The sequence below is a fragment of the Bufo gargarizans genome, chromosome 3 (assembly GCF_014858855.1).
Source record: "Bufo gargarizans isolate SCDJY-AF-19 chromosome 3, ASM1485885v1, whole genome shotgun sequence".
NCBI lineage: Eukaryota > Metazoa > Chordata > Amphibia > Anura > Bufonidae > Bufo > Bufo gargarizans.
The window spans coordinates 494,801,872-494,827,435 of record NC_058082.1 but is presented as its reverse complement, the minus strand read 5'-3'; the positions used below and the strand labels follow the sequence as shown (position 1 = coordinate 494,827,435).

Below are 25,564 nucleotides of genomic sequence, written 5' to 3'. Positions count from 1 at the left end.
ACTTTACACCAGTTTGATAAATGACCCCATTATTCCCTATGCTGTGGTTAGGGGATAAGTTGTTGTAATGGGACAACCCCTTTAATACTAAAGGAAATCCTTAAAACATGACCTGCTGGGGAGGAGGATTGAGGAAAACACTGGTGCAGAAGTCCTGCGTCCGTGAAAGGCTCCATGAAGAAGTAGAAGCTTTGCCGCTAAAGCTATGCATTGCACAAGTAAGAACGCCAGTAATAAAGTATGCACACTGCGCTATAAAAACCAAAACACTTCTAAGGCTGTATTCACATGTCCGCAATGTGTTTTGCGGATACACGGAGACACGGATCCGCAAAACACGGAAAGCGGCAATGTGCTTTCCGCATTTTGCGGACCGCACATTGCCGACATAATAGAATATGCCTGTTCTTGTCCGCAATTGCGGACAAGAATAGGACATGTTCTATTTTATTGCGGAAACGGAAGCACGGATGCGGAAGTGCGGATCCGCAAATGTGAATGCGGACAGCACATTCCATCCCCATAGAGAATGAATGGGTCCGCACCCTTTCCGCAAAATTGCGGAACGGATGCGGATCCATTTTGCGGACGTGTGAATGGAGCCTAACATCATAACTCCAAAAGCAGTACACTACATGTATGAAAAAGAGGAATGAAACAAGAACAATGGTACACAGGGTAATATTTCACTTGTGTATTCAGTCGGATTTACCCCCTGTTGCCTTGAAATATAAATAATATATGAAATGATATATGAAAAACAGTGCCACTGTTGTCCGTGGGTGGTATTTGGTATTGCAGGTCAGCCTCACACCAGGCAATTCCGCTATGTGTTATGTGGCCCTTCATGCTGATTCAACGGTATATGAAGTAGTTAATCAAACTTACTACATCTGTGACCTAATCTAAACCCTTCAGCCAAGGAATACAAATGTGTATAGATGAAGGGTCCTGCACCGCATAGTGTACCTGAAACATTACTGTGCACTGGAACACATGAACAGGAATCCAGATGGCAACTAAATTGGTCACCAGTGTGACCTAACAATACAACGCGGCTCCTAAATTGTTAAGACTAAGTAGCCACAGGCACCAAAGTGATTTTTTTAGGGTATTTGCGCCTCAATCTGCAACTCTTCCCCGCTCACGCCAGGTCTAAAAGAGGGGGCTTGCTGTGGGCGGGGAAGGGGGGCCCCGTCTCATTCATCATTTTCTACGCCTGCTTTAGGTATAGAAAATAGTCTGAATTTAAGTCAGCGAGGAAACTGTGTTACATTTAGATTGACGGTGGATGCGCCAAAGTTATGTAGAGGCTGTGGGCGGTAGATTGTCTAAAACGCTGGTCTTAATAAATGACCCCCAATGTTTCTGTGTGTCTGCTGTATGAAATGCATGTACATAAAGGCAATGAAATGTCACATACAGTACTGTACATAACCTACAGTTATTGGAATCTACAATAAAGCTTCATGTTAATAAATACATATCCTGATTTGCCTCCCAATCTGACAGCGACAGTCCGATCACAGGCATCTGAATATTACCCGGCTGCCAGAAAGGTTTTCACATTCGACCACTGCGGCGATTAGGATGGGTCTCCCCATTTTAGGGATTTCTTTTCCTAGGACAGGAAATGGATGGTCGGCAAATGCAAGGTCTGGGAAGGGGATTAGTGACCTGTATAAATCCTGCCTTAGGCAGGTTCCAATTATTTTAGTATTTTATAACATGACTGCTTTGTGTGTTATTATCACACGTGTCGGGCTCCCCTAATACTACAAGAGCCAAAGTAGAGAATGAAATACCATGTGCTCACTTTCATGGTCAAAAAAGAGCATTTGTGTAAAATCAATTCTGCAACATATTTGCTATTTTTCAGAGATGAATGTCCATGGAGAGTTAATTGAATGTAAATTGGTCCCTACAAGAGGTTCCCAGTTATGGAGTCTGAAGGGCCTTTTAATAAATTTGCCCCCGTAAGGGGAGGAATGGCAACGGCAAAGTGTCTGGGAGAAACAGTCAGTGTCCAATATGTGTCCAGTAGAGAATATCATGAGATGTCCTAAACATTACTTCTGCAGGATGAATTGGTCGATGAACTCGTTCTGCTCTGCTTCTACTTTGCATAGAGCCTCATATTCTATTCGATACCTGAAATGACAGAAAAGACTAAGAAGTTAGAGAAAATAGTGTATTTCTGAAATATGTCCACACTCTGATTTGCTTCAAAATTCACAGGAAAAAGATACAAAACATCCTGCACAGTACGATAACTAAATATGTGGATGTACGTGGCTACATAAAAAAAAAAAAAATCACGGAAAATAATGTACTCACACAATAGATGCAAATATTATATATGGACTAAGCCGTCACTAAGGAAAAAAAATAAACAGCAGGTGGCGCTATGCAGACCCGTTCTATTGAATAACCTAAGTGGTTAAGCAAAATTTTTAATCCCATGCAATTACAAAAGTATAAGATCCAGGTGTCATTGGACAACCCCTAAATGCTACATTATAATAGAATGTGTTATCTTTACTTCAAATTAAGGTTTATCAGAGGGTATGACAGACAGACCAAGCATGTTATCTCATAACTACAAAATACTAGAACTGCCCTTTGAGCTTTGTTTTGGGTCACAGTTTTTTTTTTTGTACAGGCATCATACCATGAAATGTGATATCTGAAGGCCATTAAAAGCTTTCAGGCCCCCCAGACCTAACATGCACAATGGGATTGGTTGACACTTCCTTCCCAACAATATGGTGCGCATTGCATCATTTAAATGCACCTAATATATAAATATATTTTTATATATACCCGTATTTTTAGCTTTATAAGACGCACCTAGGTTTTTAAGGAGGAAAATAAGTGGGTGGGTTTTGAACTGATAGTGGAATCTGTGGATGACACTGTTATGGGGATCTTTGGATGATGCACTGTTATGTGATTATAACGCCCATCATCCTAAAGAATACACTGATGTACTGTAGATACTGTACATTGGTGTATTCTCAAGTATGAGGGGAGTTATAATCATATTTCATATAAACACAGAGTGGATACAGATGGGTGAGGGGGGGTTATAGTCATTTATGACACACATTTATAGCCCCCGAGCTCGACTCACCCAAGGACTAGATCCACAAAATCGCAGTACAGAGCAGGAGCAGTGCTGGTACGGCAGGAGATAGGAAGGAGGCTGATTGGTGCAGGATGCACTCACCACCAATCAGCTGAACGGCGCTGGCTGGCGGCAGCAGAGCGCAGCAAGTAAAGCCGGCAGCCTGCCCAAACGTGGCCTCAGGAGCTCCTTGGTAACATGAATCTGTGGGCTGGGGGCAGCGGAGTACATTAAGTGAAGCCGCCAGCCCGTCATAGTGCGGACTTGTTAAGGAAGCGCATGGCTGGTGGCAGAAGCCTTCAGTGAAGCCGTCAGCCCGCCCAACAGTTTAATGGCAGGCTCAGGAGCTGTTAGTGAGAGCCCCCGAGCCACCTTAGGCTACTTTCACACTAGCGTTCGTCGGTCCGCTCGTGAGCAGAACGCTTCCGTCCAGCCCTGATGCAGTCTGAATGGAGCGGATCCGCTCAGACTGCATCAGTCTGGCGGCGTTCAGCCTCCGCTCCGCTCGCCTCCGCACGGACAGGCGGACAGCTGAACGCTGCTTGCAGCGTTCGGGTGTCCGCCTGGCCGTGCGGAGGCGTGCGGATCCGTCCAGACTTACAATGTAAGTCAATGGGGACGGATCCGTTTGAAGATGCCACAATGTGGCTCAATCTTCAAGCGGATCCGTCCCCCATTGACTTTACATTGAAAGTCTGGACGGATCCGTCCGAGGCTATTTTCACACTTAGCTTTTTTTTTTGCCATTTTAATGCAGACGGATCCGTTCTGAACGGAGCCTCCGTCTGCATTATTATGAGCGGATCCGTTCAGAACGGATCCGCCCGAACGCTAGTGTGAAAGTAGCCTTATTTGCGTTATGTTCATTTTATAAGATGCAGTGACTTTTTCGCCCCACTTTGGAGGGAAAAAAAGTGCATCTTATAAAACAAAAAATACGGTAATTATAACTAGAGATGAGTGAATTTTTTAAAAATTAGATTTGCCGGTTCACCAAATTTTTGGGGAAACATTCGGTTCAATCCGAATATATTCGTAGTGAATCACGTAAAAAACACGGCTATTTCCTGGCTGCAGAGAGCCTTTATAGTGGTGTAGAACACTGTGCCTTGCAGTAACACGCATTGGGAGTCTGCTGTGGTAGTGAAACAATACTGTGAGTCAGTGTGACATGCAGATGACAGGCGTCACTATTAGAATCACTGCACACTTCACTTATTTGCCAGTCACAGGGCCAAAACTGACCAAATAACTCACCCTTACAGGTCGATGTTAGCGCCAATAAGAAGCGCACTCCATTTACACCGTCGACAGCTGATTCCACATAGATGTCTACAGAACCTGATCTATTAAACGCTTATACAAGTAGAGCCGCCTGACAGAGTGCAGAGGGTGTCAGGAGTAAAATTGTGTTGACGTCACTGATTATTTTGCCCTTCCTCTGATCCGTCAGAACAATAACCGAATGAACCGAATTCAATTATTCTTTCATTGTAGACATTTTTTATGTGAAACAGGCTTTTTTCGGGAAAATTGATGGATGATTGTAGACCTCCTTTTGCTGTATGGACCGAATTATGTCGTCGTGGGTCTAGCAGCAAACATAATGAAGACGCTGATGACAACACACCAGCAGACTGTGTCTTTACCATTTGTTCACAATTAAATCAAGCAGCTTCAGCAAGTTGAAAATATTAATGTTATTAGTGACTGCCAGACCCCTGCACTGATCGGGCGGGCTCAGCTCCTGCACCCGCCTAATCAGCCCGCTGTACATGTACGGCGCTGGTCCTTAAGGGGTTAAATCAAGCACCTTCAGTAAGCTGAAAATATCCATGTGTTTTTATCTGCTCCGTCTGCATTCGATCTCCACAGCACACAAGACATGACAGGAGAGCATCTGCTTTGGAGTCCAAGTCCAGTTTGTAAAGATCAGGAGTTCCATCAGAATTGTGCGTAACATTCTTGCTCCCTGTGAAAAGCCATAACAAAAAGACTCCGTAGGCATACACAGCAGAGGAAGCAGAAGCTGGTTGCCCCAATTTTAATTCAGGACTCAGGAGCAATAAACAGCGGGAAGCAACTAGAGGTGGCTGAACTCCACTGCTCAGTATTTCTTGTGAAGTCAATGTCTTCAACTATGCCCCTCTCGCGATTTACAGCAAATACATAATTTTCATGTAGAGAACCAAGAATTTTTGTGGAGGCATGTAGTGTATGCAAGACATGTGGGATCACTCTCACACAGTTCTGCACCTGGTTTGCCAGGGCGAACAGAGTCACATCAAAAGAAACAGTACACTAAAGGCTTTTCTACACATAACATCAGTTCATACAGAACAAAGTCTACAATCACCCATCAGTTTTCCCCAAAAAAGCCTGTTTCACATAAAAAATTTCACCACTACGTAATTCGGTCCATACCGCAAAAAGGGCTTTAGAACATAAAACCGTTGAACCGCAATTAGGCCCTAATCTTTTCCACTTGTAGACTACACAAAAGGCTTTTCAACATATAAGTGCAACGCAGAACGGCGAATATATTTTTCTTTTGCCACTAATACACGACAAACATGGCTTTAGAACATGTAACTGCACAAGGACAAATATATTTTTCTTTTTCCACTAATACACGGCAAAAAGGGCTTTATAACATGTAACTGCACTGCACAAGGGCAAATAAGACGTACTGTAGTACTTTGTAATAAACCCTGTTAATGGCTGTATCAAACAGCACTTGCATCCCAATAACAAGAATGGTTTGCTGGAATGACAGAGCTGTATAATGGAAATTTGGATCCCCAGTCAGTGCAGCAAGGTGTTAGAGGATTGTTCCTATTACCCAGGCTGTAACTTCCCCTACTGAACCCTGTTCTGCTTCAATATTCTAGAATGATTCCATCCGGCATCTCGTCGCTCCGCTGAAGGATTATTTTGAAAGTGTGTAGAAGCCACACAAGGCCTCCACGCTGCAGATTTATCATGGAGACACCGGATTTTATAATATTACAGTATTATATAAATCACAAAAAAATTAAAATGAAGCTCCTTCACCCAGCTCCCAAGGGCGATCAGCTACATCATCATCAAGTACGGTCTGCACGTCACTGATGTCCTCCTGGGTCAGGAGCCTGCCTGCTCGCAACACCTGCTCTCATGCCACTCTCCCCCTCTAGTAGCTCTGCCTTGCTAACAAATGGGGCTGAGCCCACAGAATATAAAACTTCTGTGACTGAGGGGACAGAAAAGGACAGAGGCCGGTTGAGGACAGGTGAGGGCACAGGGCCTGCTCCCGGGGCATGCCAATTAAGGGTTGTGTCTGACAAACCCACCGACTCTTGGCTGGGGGTGTCTGATGTCACTTGGGAGGAAGTGGATGACAGAGTCAACCATTCAAGAACCGCTGGGTTGCTGGGCAAGACACGACCGCTAGATAACACCGGGAACTCAGGCCTCTCGCTGCGACTCCTGCTTCCACACCCCCTTACTCTGCTGCGACCTGTGCCAAGAACATTTAGGCCTCTGCCACTCCCCTGTGCAGGGCCTGGCACTTCTCTGTCTGACATACTGTTAGATCAAATAAACAAATAAAAAGGAAATTAAAACACCCCAAAAAAAAGTCTGTAATTTTCTCATTTCACAACTAATACACGCCAAAGAAGGCTTTAGAACATGTAACTGCACCGCTGAATGGCAAATAGACCCTGGGAGCTCAGGCCTCTCGCTGCGACCCCTGCTGCCACGCCCCCTTACTCTGCTGCGACATGTGCCTCTGCCACTCCCCTGTGCAGGGCCTGGCACTTCTCTCTCTGGAATACTGTTAGATCAAATAAACAAATAAAAAGGAAATTTAAAAACCCCCAAAAACTGTAATTTTCTCACTTCAGCACACAACAGCTAATAAGCCCTTTTTTTACCACTAATACACGCCAAACAGGGCTGTAATTTTCTCACTTCACCACACAACGGAAAATACTTTTTTGTGCCAGTAACACACGCCAAAAAGGGCTTTAGGACATATAACTGCACTGCTGAGAGGCAAATATAATTTTTTATTTTTCCGCTAATACACGCCACAAAAGGCTTTACAACAGATAACTGCACCGCTGACCGGCAACTATATATTTTTTTCTTTTTACGGTAATACACACCACAAAAGGTTTTGAAACATATACGGTAACTGCACCGCTGACCGGCAAATATATTTTACTTTTGCCCCTAATACACGACAAAGAGGGCTGTAATTTTCTCTCTTCACCACACAACGGCTAATAAGCCCTTTTCTTCCCACTAATAAAAGCCAAAAAATGCTTTAGAACATATAACTGCACCGCACAAGGGCAAATAAGATGTATAAATATTTCCTGGTAATAAACCCTGTTAATGGCTGTTAAACAGCGCCTGCACCCCAATAACAAGAACGGTTTGCTGGAATTACAGAGCTGTATAATGGCAATTTGGGTCCCCAGTCAGTGCAGCAAGGTGTAATAGGATTGTTCCTATTACCCAGGCTGTAACCTCCACTACTGAACCCTGTTCAACATAAATGCTGTGGAATGATTCCTTCCTACTCTTGCCCTGCACTTGTAAATCGCTTTTTCTGCACAATTTAATATTTTTTTCTAACACTGAGCGCCTGCAGCCGTTTCTCCCTACAATCAGTTCACTGGTAAATGGCAGAATCTAAGATGGCTGCCGCTATTATAGGGCTATGACATCACAGGACGGGCTGGCTGGCTGCTGATGGGTGATCCCGCCTTACCAGAGTTCCTTTCTCCATGTCCTCACACGTGCAGCAGCCATTTTTGTATGAAAAACGCGATCCGTTACCCCGAATCACGAGTTAATTCGGCTTTGGTGCGAATCAAATTTTTCCTGAAATTCGGATCGAATTCCACTTCATCAACTTTGGTTCGCTCATCACTAATTATAACATATAAACAAGAGATCTTGATCAGCAGCCAGCCTATCATGGAACTGCTTGTACGAAAGATCCCACCAGCAACACCACAGGCTAAACTGGCCGACCAGTCTGTTTTTAATACACCGCCCTGTTCCTCGTAAAGAATGGAAAATGAGCAGCAGAATGCAGCTAATTGTGCCATACACATGCGATTTGTGCTGTCCAGTAAAGGTCACTTTACATGGCCCAATGTAGAAAGGGATTTGATAGAATGAAGCATTCCTTCCGAACAATCACCTGCTTGTCAGTGGAGGAGACCTCTGTACTTACATGCAATCTCCTCCACTGTATGGGAAGGAGTGATCACTAATGCCATCGTTCATCCCCATACAGAATCATTGTTTGCCGGCAGCGGAGGCTGTTTAGACATCACGATCTGCTGCCGGCAAATGACAATTTAGGTGACCGCACAAACGGTCCTATTAACCGATGACCAAGCGTAATCGGCAGCACCTTTACACAGGCAGATTATCGCTAACGAGAGTTTTCTACGAACGCTTGTTAGTGATGAGCTGCCCAAACATGAGGCAGTGTAAAGGGCCCTTAAAGGCTATGTACACTTTTGGGGCAATAGTTTTTTTTTTCGGAACAAAAAAAAAAAAAAAAAAAAAATAAAAAATTTTTCCATTGGTCTTTGTTAAAAATATGAAGCCCTTTTTTGTGTACAGAGCTGAGATGCTCTAGTAGCATCCCTTGGATTTTCCCTCTTTTCCATCAGTTGGGGAGCTGATGGACTCCTTATCTCTGCTCTCTGACTTTATAAACACTTATTATAGCTCAATTCTTACCTTACTGATAAGAATGTGGCTTAAATAAGTGTTTATGGGGGGGGGGGGAGAGCTTGGCAGCAGAGTGAGACGCACATGTCTGTGTGAGCTCTGCTTCTGGCTACGTGCATACGAGCTTTTTAAGCCACAAACAGAGCCCAGAGATGGGGAAAATAAGAAGAGATAAAGCCAGAGACAGGCACGCGTGGGACTCACCCTAACCACAGAGAAATTTCTGAGGAGAGGAGTCAGGCCGACTAGGGCTGAATCAAAGATGGCGCCGGAACGAGATGCCTCTGAACAAGGAGAGCACACGGACGCCTCGGTCGACTCTGATGGAGGTAGGGACAGTGAAGCTTGTGCCAGAAGTCCCAGAGATTGCCTCCCAGTATCTAGGGACTTTATTACACAAGCCCTAGGAGCTGCACTAGCTCTGCTGAAACTGGACTTACAGGATATCAAATCCGATCTGAAGCAGGTCGGAGACAGGATTGAATCCCTTGAAGCTGGCTGGAAAGGGACTATAGCTTTCAACTCAGCGGTCACTAACAGTTTTGACCACGCTCAAGCCCATATCAACCAGCTGTATAATCTGATATAAGACCAAGACAATCGTGGTCGCAGAAACAACTTGCGCATTAAAGATGTCCCGGAGACCCTGCCGCCAGACGCCATCATGGCCTCCTTATTGGAACTGTTTCACAAAATACTAGGCCCGGACGCCATAGATGATTTTACGATGGACAGGGCTCACAGAGCGCTACGCCCCCCTCCCAAGCCTCAGGAAGCACCGAGGGATATAATTTGCAGACTTACCATCTTTACTGTGAAGGAAAAGCTTCTCAAAGCGGCAAGGGACAAACACCCATTAGCCTGTTTTGGATCTACAATTACCCTATTTAAGGACTTGTCGCCTATGACACTGCAAAAGAGGCGAGCTTTGAAGCCTCTCTTGGAAATCCTGCAAAGTAGGAACATTACATATCGCTGGCTCCGTCGTAATCTCACTGATCTTCCTGCTGTTCCAGCATTAACTGCTTGGACCCCTGCCTCACCCTCCAGACCTCAGCGCCACAAGAGGAATCTACCCAGGATGACGCCAAAGAGGTTATCACTGCATCCAGAATGAGACTTTATACTCATATAATTTACCGCATTTACCATCTTTGCAGCAGGGCGCCGAGGAGTCTTAGGCAGATCTCAAGCTTAACTAAACAGTAGTTCTGATGTTGTTTTTATGTTAATGCATCTGTTTTCATTGCTAGGTAACGTTGCAGGCGTTTCTCTAGCTGTCTCATTAGTACGAAAGATACGAAGAAAGCATAAACTTTTTCCCCTCCCTTCCATCCCCACCTTCCCACTTGTTTTCCTCCTCCCCCCCCCCCCCTCTTCTTTTCCCCTTACCCTATTCCCCCCCCCCGTCCCGTTATTTTGTTGAGATATATGCGATTTTAGATAGTTATGAAAGTCAAGACTTACCTAAGCAAAAGTTACCCCAATGAGTTATTGAGCGAGAGATCCTATATGGATCAGATGTGCATACCAGGCATGCCCACCGCATATAGGCCTATCTGTCAGTGTCCAATCTGCCTTCTCTCTTTGTGATATTAGGAAAATCTACCTGCTCGTGTGCGCGGATTAGCCGCGATCTCGGACCAATTCTCTCCCCCCAAAGTGCCTCCTCTGGTAAGGAGACATTGTTTTCAATATGGTTTACTTACTACTACCGCCTATTAGTATTACATGTCTAGAGATGTCATTGGATCTGTTCACTAATTTTTTTCTCTTTGTTCTTTTGGATTGTAGCGGGGAGAGAGGGTAGAATGAACACTACTTGTCTTATAAACATCATCCATTATGTAAGTAGCTGTTCTATACCTTTAGTACTGCTGGGTACAGCCGCCGAAAAAGCGTTTGATCGCATTGATTGGCTGTTTATGCAAAAGGCTTTGGCGAAGTTTGGAATTCCCGCAGATTTCGTCAATGCTATCGTGGCTATGTATTCCAAGTCCTCTGCTAAGGTGGTGATCAATGGCACACTCTCTCCCCCTCTGCAGATTTCCAACGGGACAAGGCAGGGGTGCCCTTTGTCACCCTTACTATTTGTGCTGACAGTTGAGTGTCTTTTTCAGGCTATAAGACAGGATGACAGAATACGGGGTGTTGAGCTACTGGCAGCGTTCGCTGACGATTTGTTGGTATTAATTACAAATCCGGATGTAGCTTTCATGGCTATACAATCCATATTTGATCTCTTTGGGGATCTATCTAACTTTTTGGTTAACCCTACTAAGTCCCAAGTCCTAAACGTGACATTAGACACTCAATGGCAGAAAAGACTGGAGCTCAATACCCCGTATCAGTGGTCTTCTTCAAGCCTGAAGTTTTTAGGCATCAAGCTGACAGCTGACCCTACCCGGATTTATGAAGAGAATTATCAAGGCTTACCTGACGGCATCAGACATACATTAGATTCATAGGAAATACCGTTCACATCCTGGTTCGGCAGACGTTCTCTAATTAAAACTATTATATTACCCAAGGTTCTGTATTACCTCCAAACTCTCCCTATTCATCTACCCCGTCCTTTTTTTGCTAAACTAGAATCAATTCTCTCTAAGTTTTTATGGAATCAGAAGAAACCTAGACTTACTAAGCAATACACCGTTAAGCAAGGGGGTATGGGGGTACCGGACTTTTATGGATACTATTTAGCGGTTCATGGGATGGGATGAGTGGCTACGCTATCAGGGAGATAGACTTGATATTCAATCTGAGTTTGCTATTAATCACGCCACACTACGTCCATTACTTCTAGATGGAAAATATATGTCACCGGAGCAGCTATTGGAAACCCTATTACTAAAAACACGATCCAACTATGGAAACAAAAACTGATTATTCCCTTTCTCACTACCACAATTTCCCTGTCGACTCAATTGAGAGATATACTACATGATGCACCCCTGCAATTTATACAAACCCTCCCCGAGAAGGTGAAAACATATACTGCATCAGTGGTGGACTTATTAGATTCGTGGGGCACGCTGAGTAACGAGTGGGATAAAGGGGACAATATTTCCTCTTTGTCATTTCTACAAAGATCATATATAAGGGACTATCTAAAACCAATTACACCAATAAATAAAACAGACCCAACAAGGTTTGGAAAAAAATGGCTCTTCAGAGCACTTTACTCTATGATACTTACACAAACGAGCCCGAAAATCAATCCATATATAGCAAGATGGGAATCGGATTTACATTTAGATCGGAATCAAAACTCCCCACATAGGTGTCTCTCACTTACCCCGAAAATCTCGACTTGCGTGAGACTGCAAGAGAATTACTGTAAAGTACTAACCAGATGGTATTACACGCCAGATGCGCTGCATAAAATGTACTCCGAGGTCAGTGGAATATGCTGGAGATGCAACAGGGAAAGAGGCACCTTTTTTCACATCTGGTGGCAATGTGATATAATAAAAAAATTCTGGGAACAGATATGTTCAGTCATCACGAAGGTCTGTAAGGTTAAGGTACAGCCTTTTCCACAGATTTGTCTACTAAATGTATTAGACCAGATTAGGGGCTCAGCTACCACCAAGCGTCTCATTACACACCTACCTGCAGCTGCTCATGTGTTAGTTGCTGTTAAGTGGCGGAAAAATTCCCCTCCTTCAATGGAACATTGGGAACTCAGATGTGACGATATATATATAGGGTGGAACAAATTGCAGGATGGGAGAACAGGTCTACCCCTGTGTTCCAAAAAGTATGGGGCTTTTGGGTGGCTTTTAGAGGTTTTCACTCCACTTAGGGAAATTTCTCTCTCTCCACCCTCTCTAGGCTTAAAGGGAACCTGTCATGTGGATATTTGATTATAATCTAACTAATTATATACAATCATTAACTGCTAAAAAGTGCCTTAGATGTATTTACTTACTGGTGTGACAGATAATTACCTCATAATATACACACAAAGATGCCACATGCCGTATGCTAATGAGCTGATTCGAGTCCGGCGTGAGGTCATCGAGTCCGGCGTATATTTAATTCAGAGCTATAGCCACTCCCCTGCCCACCTGCTGCTGATTCATATGGAAACAAACTGTCACTCAGCAGCAGGTGGGCGGGGAAAGTCAGGAGCTCATGAATATTCATGACTCATCATTATCAGCTGGAGCTTTTCAATACAAGATGTTGGCAGATTGACCGGGTCAATTAAAGAAAGTGACCCAGCATTTTGCTAAGACAATTAGCCACTTATTTATGTTGCCCTTAGTTAGGACACCATAAAACTGGTGACAGGTTCCCTTTAGGAGGTTGAATGAACTACTGCTAGTGGGACGTGGGGACGTGGAAACGTGGGCTGCAACATCCCCCCCCCCCCCTTATTCCTTCCTACCCTTTATCCTCTATATCCCCATTACTATGTTGTGATAAAGCTTTTACATTTTTGTTTGCAAGTGTAAAGCCGATGTAACAAAGATTTATAAGATGTCATTATTGCTGTCATTGACCTGAACAAAGTGAAAGTACCAGTCTCAGTTAGAAAACAGTTAACCCTTTGTGACAGAACGGCTCAATATTTGTAATAAAGGCCAACTGAAAATATGATTTTTAGCCAAAAATGAGTAAAATGCAAACATAAACGAAAATTGCCTCCAAAAGGTGTACATAGCCTTTAACAAAATTTACCAACCGGGTCGTTAACATTTTCAGCAGACAGATGTCTGCCACCGGCCATCGCAAACAATTGTTTGGGTGAAATGTACAAATAATGGTCATGCCAAAATGTCTGAAATCGGCCAGTTCAGCTGATTAGGACCTGGCTATGATCAATGACCACAGTTTAGCTGCATGGCCTAATGGATGTCTACTCTTGCCTCAGCATAGACTCTGGCTGCTGTTCCCTCTCTCCTTTGTGCTCGCACACCTCGGCTCTGCCTGTACAGATTTACAGATTTGCTCTTGTGCATAAGCACAAGCCCAGCACAGGCCAATAAGGTACAAGCAACTAAACTAAGGAGCCCATAGATCCCACCATGAACCAGAAAAGTCCACCATACCTTTCTAGCTGCATCTTTTTCTCTGCTATCAATGCCTGCAGCTGCTGTTGCTGTGCTTCTCGCTGCTTAGCGATGGATTTTAACAGATTACGAGCTCCGATGGCCTAATGATCAAGAAAACAAAATTACATTAGTCTTCTTAGTCAAGAGGAAAGACAATTGCACAGGTAGCACATAATGAATCCGCTTTGTTATGTTGCGAGGATTTCTACGTGTCTTAGTTTATTTGGCTAAGAACTATCCTATGACAACTTTATTTTTCTACTGACCGATCAAGCATGTAATAACTTAAGTAGGTAGGTGTCCGATCCAGAGTCCCTTTTCCTGACCATATTGCTGGAGGCGGATGGGTACGCATCCACTTTCATAGAAATGACTGGACCAACATTTAGGCTGCATTTTTTTCCACAACCGATCTGCATTTTTTGCAGACTGGATGTGCACCCATTTATTATTTCAATGGGGCCGCAAAAAATGTGGAAAGCACGCCATGTTCTGTCCACATCCATATGTCCGCATGTCTGTCCGTGCAAAAAAATAGAACATGTCCTATTCCTGTCCATTTTGTGAACAAAAATAGGCACTTTGACAATGGGGCCCACGGAAATTGGGTGATGCACACGGCTGGTATTCGTATTTTGCGGACCACAAAGTACACACAGTCGTGTTCATGAGGCCTTACACTGTTTTCCCCATTAACTGTGCCGCAAACTTTCAAGCTATGAACAGGGACTTGGAGTCCCTTTCAGTAATACTAGGGGTCCTAGAGGTCAGACTCTTGCCTATCATGGTATGCAAATTTAAAGGTCTTCTGTCAGCAGATTTGTACCTATGAAACTGGCTAACCTGTTACATGTGCACTTGGCAGCTGAAGGCATCTGTGTTGGTCCCATGTTGATATGTGCCCGCATTGCTGAGAAAAGTGAAGTTGTAATACATGCAAATGAGCCTCGAGGAGCAACGGGGGCGTTGCCATTACTCCCAGAGGCTCTGCTCTCTCTGCAACTGCCACACCCTCTCCACTTTGATTGTCAGGACCAGAAGTGATGACTTTACACTGCCTGGCCCTGTCAATCAAAGTGCAGAGAGCGTGGTATGTTTTTGGGAGAAATCAGCTGTTTTTCTAATCCTGTACGACTTTTTTTGATTTCTCCCAGCCAGCTGCTTACAGCAGAGGGTTCTAGGGCGAGACTCTCCAGAATCCGCTCATTGTGGAGAGAGCTTTCACGAGGATCAGGGTTCTCCACCCTGGATAATCTCTTTAAAGGGAATGTGTCACGACGAAATTGATTGTAAAGCCAGACACAATGCCTTGTAGGGCGAAATCATCTGAATCTAATGATACCTTTTTACTTACAGATCCATCGCTTCATTCTGACGAAAGATTACTTTCAATCCGTATGCAAAAGAGCAGTTAGGTGGACCAAGGGTGGGCCCAAGCTACACTGTGCACCCCTGCTCTTCCTGCCATTCCCCCCCCTCCTTGTTTGGCAGGGCCAGGTGAGCCGATTATGCAGGATTTTGGCCACGTCTCACCTCAGACATTGGTGGCATATCACTAGTTTATGCCACGAATGTCAGTCCCAAAGAAGTGAATAGAGAGGTGCACTCTCCATTTATTTGTATTGGACTTCCGAAAATAGCCGAGCGAGCTCAGCTATTTTCGGAACTCCCATAGAAGTGAATGGAGAGTGCGCCGTGGCACCACACACATTGGTGGCATATTGCTAGGATAGGCCACCAATGTCAGATAGCGGTGGACAAGAGCGTGCCGTGTAAACGCGGCATCTCGATTCTCTCCTATGGGACTGGCAGTAATAGCCGGGCCAGTGCTTGGCTATTTTCGGAATTCCCATAAAAATGGATCAGGAGCGGCTGCTCATGCGTGGTGCGCTCTCGTTCACTTTGAAGGCCCTGTTCTAGAGATAGGTGAGGGTCCCACCTCTATCTGACATTGGTGGCATAGCCCAGCAATATGCTACCAATGTGTGGGGTTAATCCAAGAGAAGAGGGAGGGGCTGACAGGAAGAGCAAGGGTGCACAGAGTGGCTTGGACCCGCCCTCAGTGCACTTAACTTCTCATTTGCATATTAATACAAATGTACTTTTTCTCTAGCGTGAAGCAATGGACTGCTAAGTGAAAGGTATCATTCCATTCAGCTGAGCTAGCCCTACAAGGTATTGCCTGGTTTATCAGTGACTTTCCTGCTGACAGGTTCTCTTTAAAGGAGAAAATAACATTATTAAAAACTACGTTTGTGAAGCAGCTGAAGAGAATATTATATCTGTATTTTGCAGTCACAAAGCTCACGTGACAAGAAAACATTAAATGCGTATTTACGCACAACATTATGCGGCCCCTGTATGTAACGCCCGCAGGCTACAGCAGATTAGCTCATGTTTTATTCAAGCACCAAATGCTGAGCGCTTATATCTGTGATTCGGGATCTTCATGCTGACGCTGAGAACAGATTGATAAACCCATATACTTTAAATGCTCACGTTTATGCGGTTCCCCCATATAACGTTTAGAGCGAGTCCAAGCCGGAGTATTGTATGTTCAATCAAATTACAGCCGTCAGTCTAATGTCGCGTCACAGGGAGAGACCTCACCTTCATCTTTTCATTCTCCGTTTCTTTAGCCAGCTGGTCCACAAGTTCTATTAAACCGCCTACTATTTTCTGAAAATCATCTATTTCTGAAATGCAACAAAAAAGTTAAGGTTGGGTTCACACGTAGCAGAAGAAATCAACCGCGAAAAAAAGGATGCAACGGTGAAAATCTGCTGCTTTTCTGCCCCAAGAATCTGCATGCGGTGGAATCGACAATTTGCAGCGCGCTCTGATTTTTGGGCAGATTTTTCCACTACAGAAGGAAATTTGAAATCCCTACTTACTCATGAATGAAGCAGGCGGCGTGGGCGCATGACGGATGACTCACACTGCCAGCGCCCGTCCTCCCGGCCTGCCTCCTGCCTCCTCCCTCCTCCCTGCTCCGAACGGCAAGCGCTTCTAATTGTAAGTAATAGCGCTCATCATCGCTCATTATGCTTTTACATGCAGTGCACACAACAATTAACTACGGTATTAGGGATATGATTGTACAGTAAGCGGGGCCCGTGTAGTAGAATACAGTCACTGCACGGGCCCCGCTGTCATTATAAATGCAGATGCGACCCCCACCCCCATTATAAAAGCAAATGCGACCCCCACACTTATGGAGGGGATCTGTGGATGACACATAGCATAAGATGCTATATATGTGTCATCCACAGATCCCCCCCATAACTGTCATACACAGATCCTCATAACAGCGCCATCCAGAGAGGATCCCCTATAAGTGTCATCCACAGATCCCCCATAACAGTGCGTCATCCACAGATCCCCATAACAGTGCATCACCCACAGACCACAATTAGTTCAAAATATTTTTTTTCTTATTTTCCTCCCCAAAAACCTAGGTGCGTCTTATACGCCGGTGCGTCTTATACGGCGAAAAATACGGTACTTGTAGTGCACTGAAAGTTGCTGTGGATTTGCCGTAAAGGATTCGTCACATCCTGACCAACCCTGAAACTATCCATACCGAACAGATATAAGCAGGCACATGCAAGTGGAGGCAGCGCATTTCATGGATCTGACAGGGCTTCCAGGACTTATGGATATAATCAACATAGGTCATCAATAGTTAGGGGTTTGTCCAATTTCACTCTGGTTCTCCCGGATGGGATCGGTTTACAGATTACTGTTGACAGTACAAGACCACTGCAGCCAATCACTGGCCTCTCTGGTGCACCACTAAGGTCAGGGATCTGTTTACCCAGCTGCAGCATTGACACAATGCAGCCAATCACTGGCCGCTCTGGTGCACCGCTAAGGTCAGGGATCTGTTTACCCAGCTGCAGCATTGACGTCATGCCAATAATACAAGTCCACTGCAGCCAATCACTGGCCTCTTTGGTGCACCGCTAAGGTCAAGGATCTGTTTACCCAGCTGCAGCATTGACACAATGCAGCCAATCACTGGCCTATTCGGTGCACCGCTAAGGTCAGGGATCTGTTTACCTAGCTGCAGCATTGACGTCATGTCAATAATATAAGACCACTGCAGCCAATCACTGGCCTCTCTGGTGCACCGCTAAGGTCAGGGATCTGCTTACCCAGCTGCAGCATTGACGTCATGTCAATAATATAAGACCACTGCAGCCAACCACTGGCCTCTCTGGTGCACCGCTAAGGTCAGGGATCTGTTTACCCAGCTGCAGCATTGACACAATGCAGCCAATCACTGGCCTATTCGGTGCACCGCTAAGGTTAATGATTGGATGCTGCAGTCACATGTTGTTGCTGGGACACCACTGCAGCCAGTCGGGAGAACTAAAGCAGGGGCGCAGGATCTGCCAGGTAAGTAATGATTTCATCTTTATTGCGGGCGGATGGCCTGTGTTGTCTGGTTTCTTTCTGAAATCAAACAACCTCGTTAAGTCCAGACAAACCCCTTTAATTGTAATGCAATGGTAAATTGCAGTATCTATTCTGTATGTTTATCTACTTTTGTGATTACAAAGACCTAGTCACTTCTAGACAACCCTTTCTGAATACACGCTGCCTTTATGGGGGTTCTCCGGGGATGATTTATAATGGCCACCAGCAACCTAGCATAGAATGTGAGCAGGACCGGTGGCCTTCGCTTGCAGAGTTGCCTAGGGGGGTGAGGGGGCGTGGCCTCACTACACTGCTCTACAATAGATGGTAATGATGCGTTCCTGCCTATGATATGCCACATGGCTGAGCAGCCTGACAGGAACGCTCACCAATATGCAGTATATGTAAGTGCCTGAACGTAATGTGTAGTAAGATCATACCATCCCACCTCCTCCCTCACCCCTGTTCACATTCTAGGACAGGTTGCTGGAGGCCATTTTATAATCATTCTCAAAGAAACCTTTAAGAACAACTTATAACTAAGGCTAATAGGGAAGATTCATTACTGGCTTTATGTCACTTCCATGGCATGAAAAGGGTGCAAATTAAGGTAAACACCAAATATGCATTATAAGTGGGGCTTTTTTTGCACTTCTCAACACTTTTCAAAAAGTGGTGATAAAAGTGGGTGTGGTTTATTGGTAGGGGTGTGGCCTATGGCAGCCGACAGAAAAACGCATAATTATAGTCCAAATCTATTCCAACTCATAGCTGGTGTGGATCTGATTTTCTGGCATGCAGCCATATATTTGGCACATCTTACTCTACGGACTTTTCACTAAGACTGGCATATGAAGCGCTAACCTTAGGGAATCTGCCCCTATATGCTTTATAAAAAAAAGAGGTCACGTTGCTATTGGTACCAACTCTAAAAAGTGCCCATTTAAGCTCCTACAGGCTAAATACATACAGTGCCCTGCTAAATTATTTATACCCTTTGATCTGTTCCACATTTTTTCACATTACACCCAGGAACTTAAACGTATTTAGGGTCCATTCACACGTCCGTTGTTTGTTTCCTGATCTGTTCCGTTTTTTGCTGAACAGATCTGGACCAGATCTGGACCCATTCATTTTCAATGGGTCCTGAAAAAAAACGGACAGCTCAATGTCAGATTTTTTTTCAGGACCCATTGAAAATGAATGGGTCCAGATCTGGTCCAGATCTGTTCAGCAAAAAACGGAACAGATCAGGAAACAAACAACGGACGTGTGAATGGACCCTTAATTGGGATTTCATGTGATAGACCAACACAAAGTACCAAGTATGTGTGAAGTGAAAAGAAAATGAAATGTGGTTTTCAAAATTTTTCATAAATAAAAATCTGAAAGTGTGGCGTGCATTTGTTTTCAGCCCCCTGCACTCTGATATCCCTAAATAAAATCCAGTGTGACCCATTGCCTTCAGAAGTCACCTAATTAGTAAATAGTCTACCTGTGTGCAATTTATTCTCAGTATAGCTTTTCATGAAAACCAAGGAACATGCCAGACAGGTGCAAAGCAGGGTTAGGTTATAAAAAAATATCCCAAGCTCTGAACATCTCATGGAGCACTGTTCAATCCATCATCCGAAAATGGAAGGAGTATGGCACAACAGCAAAGCTACCAACACATGGCTGTCCACCTAAATTCACAACCCAGGCACTAATAGAGAGCACTAATTAGGGAAACAGCCAAGAGGCCCATGGTTACTCTGGAGGAGCTGCAGAGATCCACAGCTCAGGTGGGAGAATCTGTCCACAGGACAACTATTAGGCTAGGTCTACACGACGACATTTGTCGCGCGACAAAAAGTCGCGCGACAGATAGGGCGCAACAGTTGTCGCGCGACATTTTGTTGCACTAATGTCGCGCGACAATTTTTATAATGGCAGTCTATGGTGTCGCACTGCAACATGCGACATGTTGCGACTGCGACGCGACAGTCGCATAAAAATCCATCTTGAATGGATTTTCTGCGACTGTCGCGTCGCAGTCGCAGCATGTTGCATGTTGCAGTGCGACACCATAGACTGCCATTATAAAAATTGTCGCGCGACATTGGTGCAACAAAATGTCGCGCGACAAATGTCGTCGTGTAGACCTAGCCTTAGTCGTGTCACAGACGCTCTTCATCCAATCTGACTGAGCTTGAGCTATTTTGCAAAGAAGAGTTGGCAAAAATTTGAGCTTCTAGATGTGCAAAGCTGGTAGAGACATACCCCCAAGAGACTTGCAGCTGTGATTGCAGCAAAAGATGGTCCTACAAACTACTGACTCAGGGGGGCTGAATACAAATGCACGCCACACTTTCAAGATTTTTATGTATTACAAACTTTAAAAACCATGCATCACTTTCTTTTCACTTCACACATGCATTTTACTTTGTGTTGGTCTATTACATAAAATCCTAATAAAATACATTTAAAGGGGTATTCTCATCTTCCCTTTTCATACTTACCTTCCTTGAGCGCGACGTTCACTTCCTAGATTTTTCTCCCGGCCGGGCTGCGCTTGCGCAGAAGACTGAAGATTTTCTCCCGGCCGGGCAATATCCTGAACGCGCACGCCGCCGCGCATCCGCCATGGTGACTTATTCCTGGCCTGTATAGTACACAGCCGGCGTGCGCGTTAGCAGCTCTATACTATTCTGGCCAGGAAGAAGTCATCATGGCGCATCCGCGGCGGCGTGCGCGTTCAGGACATTGCACGGCCCGGCCGGGAGAGAATCTTCAGTCTTCTGCGCAAGCGCGGCCCGGCGGGATTCGACAGGAGAGGTGGCCGTAACCAGGGGAGACCAAAGACAACATCAGGTAAGAGGGGACTTATTTTCTAAAAAAGGGTGGGAATTGGGTAATAAAATGTATTTAGAAAAATGATTACTGTCAAATAATTAACAGATTTAACAGTGATCATTAAGGTGAGAATACCCCTTTACCCTGGTTTCACACCTAAGTGTTTCTCAAACGCGCGTTTCTATACGCGTTTTTGTCGCACGTTTTTATGCGCGTTTTTTGTAATAGTAAACGCGCGTTTGACGCGCGTTTGGGTGATTGACAGCAGTGTTGTCCAAAGAGTCTATGGCCCAAACGCGCCAAAAAAAGCTCTTGTACTTGTTTGAGCGTCGGGCGTTTTACAGCGCGTTCAAACGCGCTGTAAAACGCGAAAATGTGAACCAGCCCCATAGGGAAGCATTGGTTTTTATGTGTTGCGCGTTTTACAGCGCGTAGGAACGCGCTGTAAAGCGCTCAAGTGTGAACTAACGCTGGGTTCACACCTGAGCGTTTTACAGCGCGTTCCTACGCGCTGTAAAACGCACAACAGGTAAGAACCAATGATTCCCTATGGGAAGGGTTCACACCTGGGCGTTTTACAGCGCGTACGATCGCGCTGTAAAACGCCCGACGCTCAAACAAGTACAGGAGCTTTTTTTGGCGCGTTTGACGCGCGTTTGGGCCATAGACTCTTTGGACAACACTGCTGTCAATCACCCAAACGCGCGTCAAACGCGCGTTCACTATTAAAAAAAACGTGCATAAAACGCGCGACAAAAACGCGCATAGAAACGCGCGTTTGAGAAACGCCTAGGTGTGAACCCAGCGTTAGGGTTAAGGTTGTGGGTGTAACATGAAAAGAATGTGGAAAAGTTCAAGGGGTATGAATACTTTTTTCAAGGCACTGTAAAAGGATGTTGATAAAAATGGTTATCTACAGTAGATACAGTGTTGCAAACCCTCAGTCCTGAGCAGTATTACATCTGGAAAAAGTTTACTGCCTCAGGACTTAAATGTCTCCATTCATTCAGAGACAGCAAGCAGAGTTCTTGAAAAGAATCCTAGAATGTGACTTACTTTCTACAAATTCCCTGCATTCCTCTTTCAGCTCTGTGGTTTGCTGAGAGACATCCGGATCCAAGATGCGGAGCTTGTTGAGCTCATCAAAGTGCAACCCAGCGTCGGATAGCGAGTCTTTGGCCATTGCTGCTGTAAATGAGGAGAAATGAGTAGTCTTCTAGGCACACTGGAGGTCGGCCAATCCTCTGTGAGCGCCGGGATACAATGCATCAGAAATCTGTGCTCCTGCTGTATACAGCTCACAGAGGATTGTCCAATGGATACATTGGTAGAAAACTCATTATGATGTCTGTACAAGGCTTAACGAGGTTATCACAATGTCCGATTGGTGGAGGTCCTACCTCTGGGACCCACATCTATGTGCTCATCTCCAGAACAGGTCCCCGAAAGTAAAAAAACAACAAAGGACAGAAAATGAATGGAGGGTGGGCGTACATCCGTTGCTGCTCGCCACTCACTTTGGGGGTCCCAAATTTAGGACCTAGACCTAGTTGACATTGGCGGCATATCCTAGCGATATGCCACCAATGCCTTTTAAGCCACTAACTATATCATAATGGCTAAACTTTTAAGTCAGTTTTGCGGGTGGCAGCATTACTGTATAATCCAACTTTTTAGAAAGTCCCAGTTAATAAACCCGGCATAAAATCAGTTCGACAACCTAACTATGCCCCCTTTCCCAAACTGGAGCGAGTGGTGTAAAAATGCTAAAAGTTGCATCTTTTTGCTCAAATTACCGTAGCCCCCCAAAAAATCACAAAGGTCCTATTTTGAGACTTTTTGAAGCCAGAATTCTGAAGTGCCATGCTTGAAAATTTTGCCCCTAAATGTTTCCATTCACTGACAGCCAACAAGGATTTTGAAGACAACATGGGACTGAAACATAAGACTATTGGACACTTATATACTGTAATTAAGCTCTGGTAACTGTGAATACCAGGATGTACAGCTGCCATTATTCCCAGGCTCTCTCAACGGCTGTAGATAAAAGTTGTGTGTCTAGTGTACACAAATAAGACTGGGAATAAAGGGCGGCACAGCCAGCTGTACCCACTGCTGCCAGGGTACACCCTCCACAATCCCTGTGTCTAATTCATACCAAGCCATAGACAGAATCACATGAATGGAATGAAAGAGCTTTTCTCAATACAAAAAACCCTCTCCATTAGGGCTTATGCACGCAACCCACAATACACGGGCACCGACCGTGTGATCCCCGCATCACGGATTCGGACCCTTGAATGGGTCCACAATCTGGAGCTGCTGTGCATGTTCTATTTTTTTGCAGTGTGGACAGATCACGGACCCATTCAAATTGCGGTCCCCAATGCACGGAACGGCCGCGTGCATGAGCCCTTAGGCTGCATTCACACGAACATAGTGCCAACATCCCCATGTTACGGATCTAAAACCGCAGGTCCGCAAAACACGGGCACTGGCCGTGTGAACTCCGCATCCCAGTGCAGACCCATTGACTTCAGTGGGTCCACGATCCGCAAGATGTGGCGAAAGATAGGACATGTTCTTTCTTTTGCGTTGCAGAGTAACAGACCCGGAAGCCCAAGGAAGGGCTTTCAGGTCCGTACCTCCGCACTGCAAAATAAATGGCTTGTCTCGTCCTTCGCCACATCATGCGGATCGTGGACCCACAGAAGTCAATGAGTCGGCACCTTGATGCGGAGTTCACACAACCAGTGCCTGTGTTTTGCGGACCTGAGGTTTGCGATCCACAACGTGGGCAAAAGCGGAACCACGGTTGTGTGAATGCAGCCTTAGCCAGAGCTGGGCACCATGCAGAACACAAATCGGACAGACATGAGACCTTAAAGAGGTTCTGCAGTTTGTTTAAACAGATGATCTATCCTCTGAATAGATCATCAGTATCTGATCGGCGGGGGTCCGACACCCCCACCGATCTGCTGTTTGAGAAGTCCTCTGCCCGATCCCAATACCGGAAAAAAATAATGGGAGTGTGAAACAGGCCTCCGTAATTCTTCCAGTCCAAGACACGTACACATCTGAACAGGGTTGTGTGGGCCTTCCTGAACACCAAGTCACATGTCACGTCACTACTGAGGCCAGTAATTGACCGCAGTGGCGCACGTGACCCTATCCAGATGTCTACAGACCTGGGACCAGAGACCTTGCTGAGAGGAACCTCTGCACCGGAAGCGGGCAGCAGGCGAGTGGACTTCTTTGTTTAGGTAGGGTGCAATACTGGCCAAATGTAGCAAGTTTTCTAAAGCTGGAATACCCCTTTAGGCCCATGTACATGGGCAGATTATCAGGCTGATCAGTACTTGTCGCCTGACCCAACTGTCTATGGGGCATATAAATCACTGCCAGCAAGAAAGTGATAGTGATCATTCATCCTAGATTCCGAGGGGAACGAACGATCCTCACTCCCAATCACTGCTCCGTGATATCATCCTGTTACAGCCGCTAGCAGGGGCACAACTATAGACCCTATACCAGCCCCCTCAGGCTCATACCTTCTCTTACTGACACGAGTTACTATGGGACCCCCTTAACATTAGGGCAGGAACATGCCGATCCCCCGAGCCAGTTCTCTAGAAATTTGCTGCTGGGACCTGTCTTTGATTGATGATCTGAATAAAGAGATATTCCAACCGGAGACATTTATGTCATAACCACAGGAGTTGCCATAAATGTATGATAGATGTGAGTCCTCCCCCTTCTCCAGTACCGGGTGCCCCTCACCTCATCCTACCTGGTCAGGCGGCAGAGTGAAGATGCACAGCTCTCTCCATTCATTTCTATGGGAGTTCTGTGCCACCCAGAGGCTGGACTGGCATCTATGGCACCTCCTGTGGTAAGCTATGAAGAGTGGCTCAACTGTTTCCTAAAGACAAACATTTCTCCGGGGCATCCACTGAAGAACACCCCTGTCAGCAACCCCCCTGCCTGAAATGGCGGATAACAAAGACCGCAATCACATAGAGGACCAGTCAGACTGCAGCGTTACCTGATCTCACAGCTGTCCGAAACGATCCACTTCCCTCCTCCGACCCCGGCTGCCACGGAGACAGCCGGCTAGTGTTTACTGACTTCACTTCCTGGTACACACTCCTAGCACCATAGAGACGATGCGGAAGTACTATCGCCCGGCAGCCATCTTGGATGAGGGCACCGTGCCCGTGCTGTATGGTTTCCTTGTCAGACGTCATATTAATAAGCCGAGGCTGGTGGTGTCCTGATATTTACGCCGAGAACACGTTGACAGAACGCTAATGACGGCAGGTTTGTTAGAGAAGTGACGCCTCGCCCCAGCGCACAGTGACCCCGAGGGACTTGT

General features: G+C 45.4%; 1 protein-coding gene across 3 annotated transcripts; it reads right to left on the bottom strand.

Annotated features, from left to right (window-relative positions):
* Positions 1–498: 498 nt before the first annotated feature.
* Positions 499–25,406, bottom strand: IFT20 (intraflagellar transport 20). 3 transcript variants are annotated; one of them, XM_044286965.1, is made up of 5 exons: positions 25,235–25,389; positions 22,246–22,374; positions 16,543–16,628; positions 13,930–14,033; positions 499–2,151 (listed from the first exon to the last, which is right to left on the bottom strand). In XM_044286965.1, exons 2-5 carry the CDS (start codon positions 22,370–22,372, stop codon positions 2,070–2,072), a joined length of 399 nt encoding a protein of 132 aa, XP_044142900.1. In that variant the 5' UTR covers positions 22,373–22,374; positions 25,235–25,389; the 3' UTR covers positions 499–2,069. The 3 variants fall into 3 exon arrangements, 2 of the variants coding, with proteins under 2 accessions (XP_044142900.1, XP_044142899.1); XM_044286964.1 differs by having other exon boundaries at positions 22,246–22,377; positions 25,235–25,381; XR_006388311.1 differs by lacking the exon at positions 499–2,151 and having other exon boundaries at positions 13,926–14,033; positions 16,432–16,628; positions 22,246–22,377; positions 25,235–25,406.
* Positions 25,407–25,564: the final 158 nt, after the last annotated feature.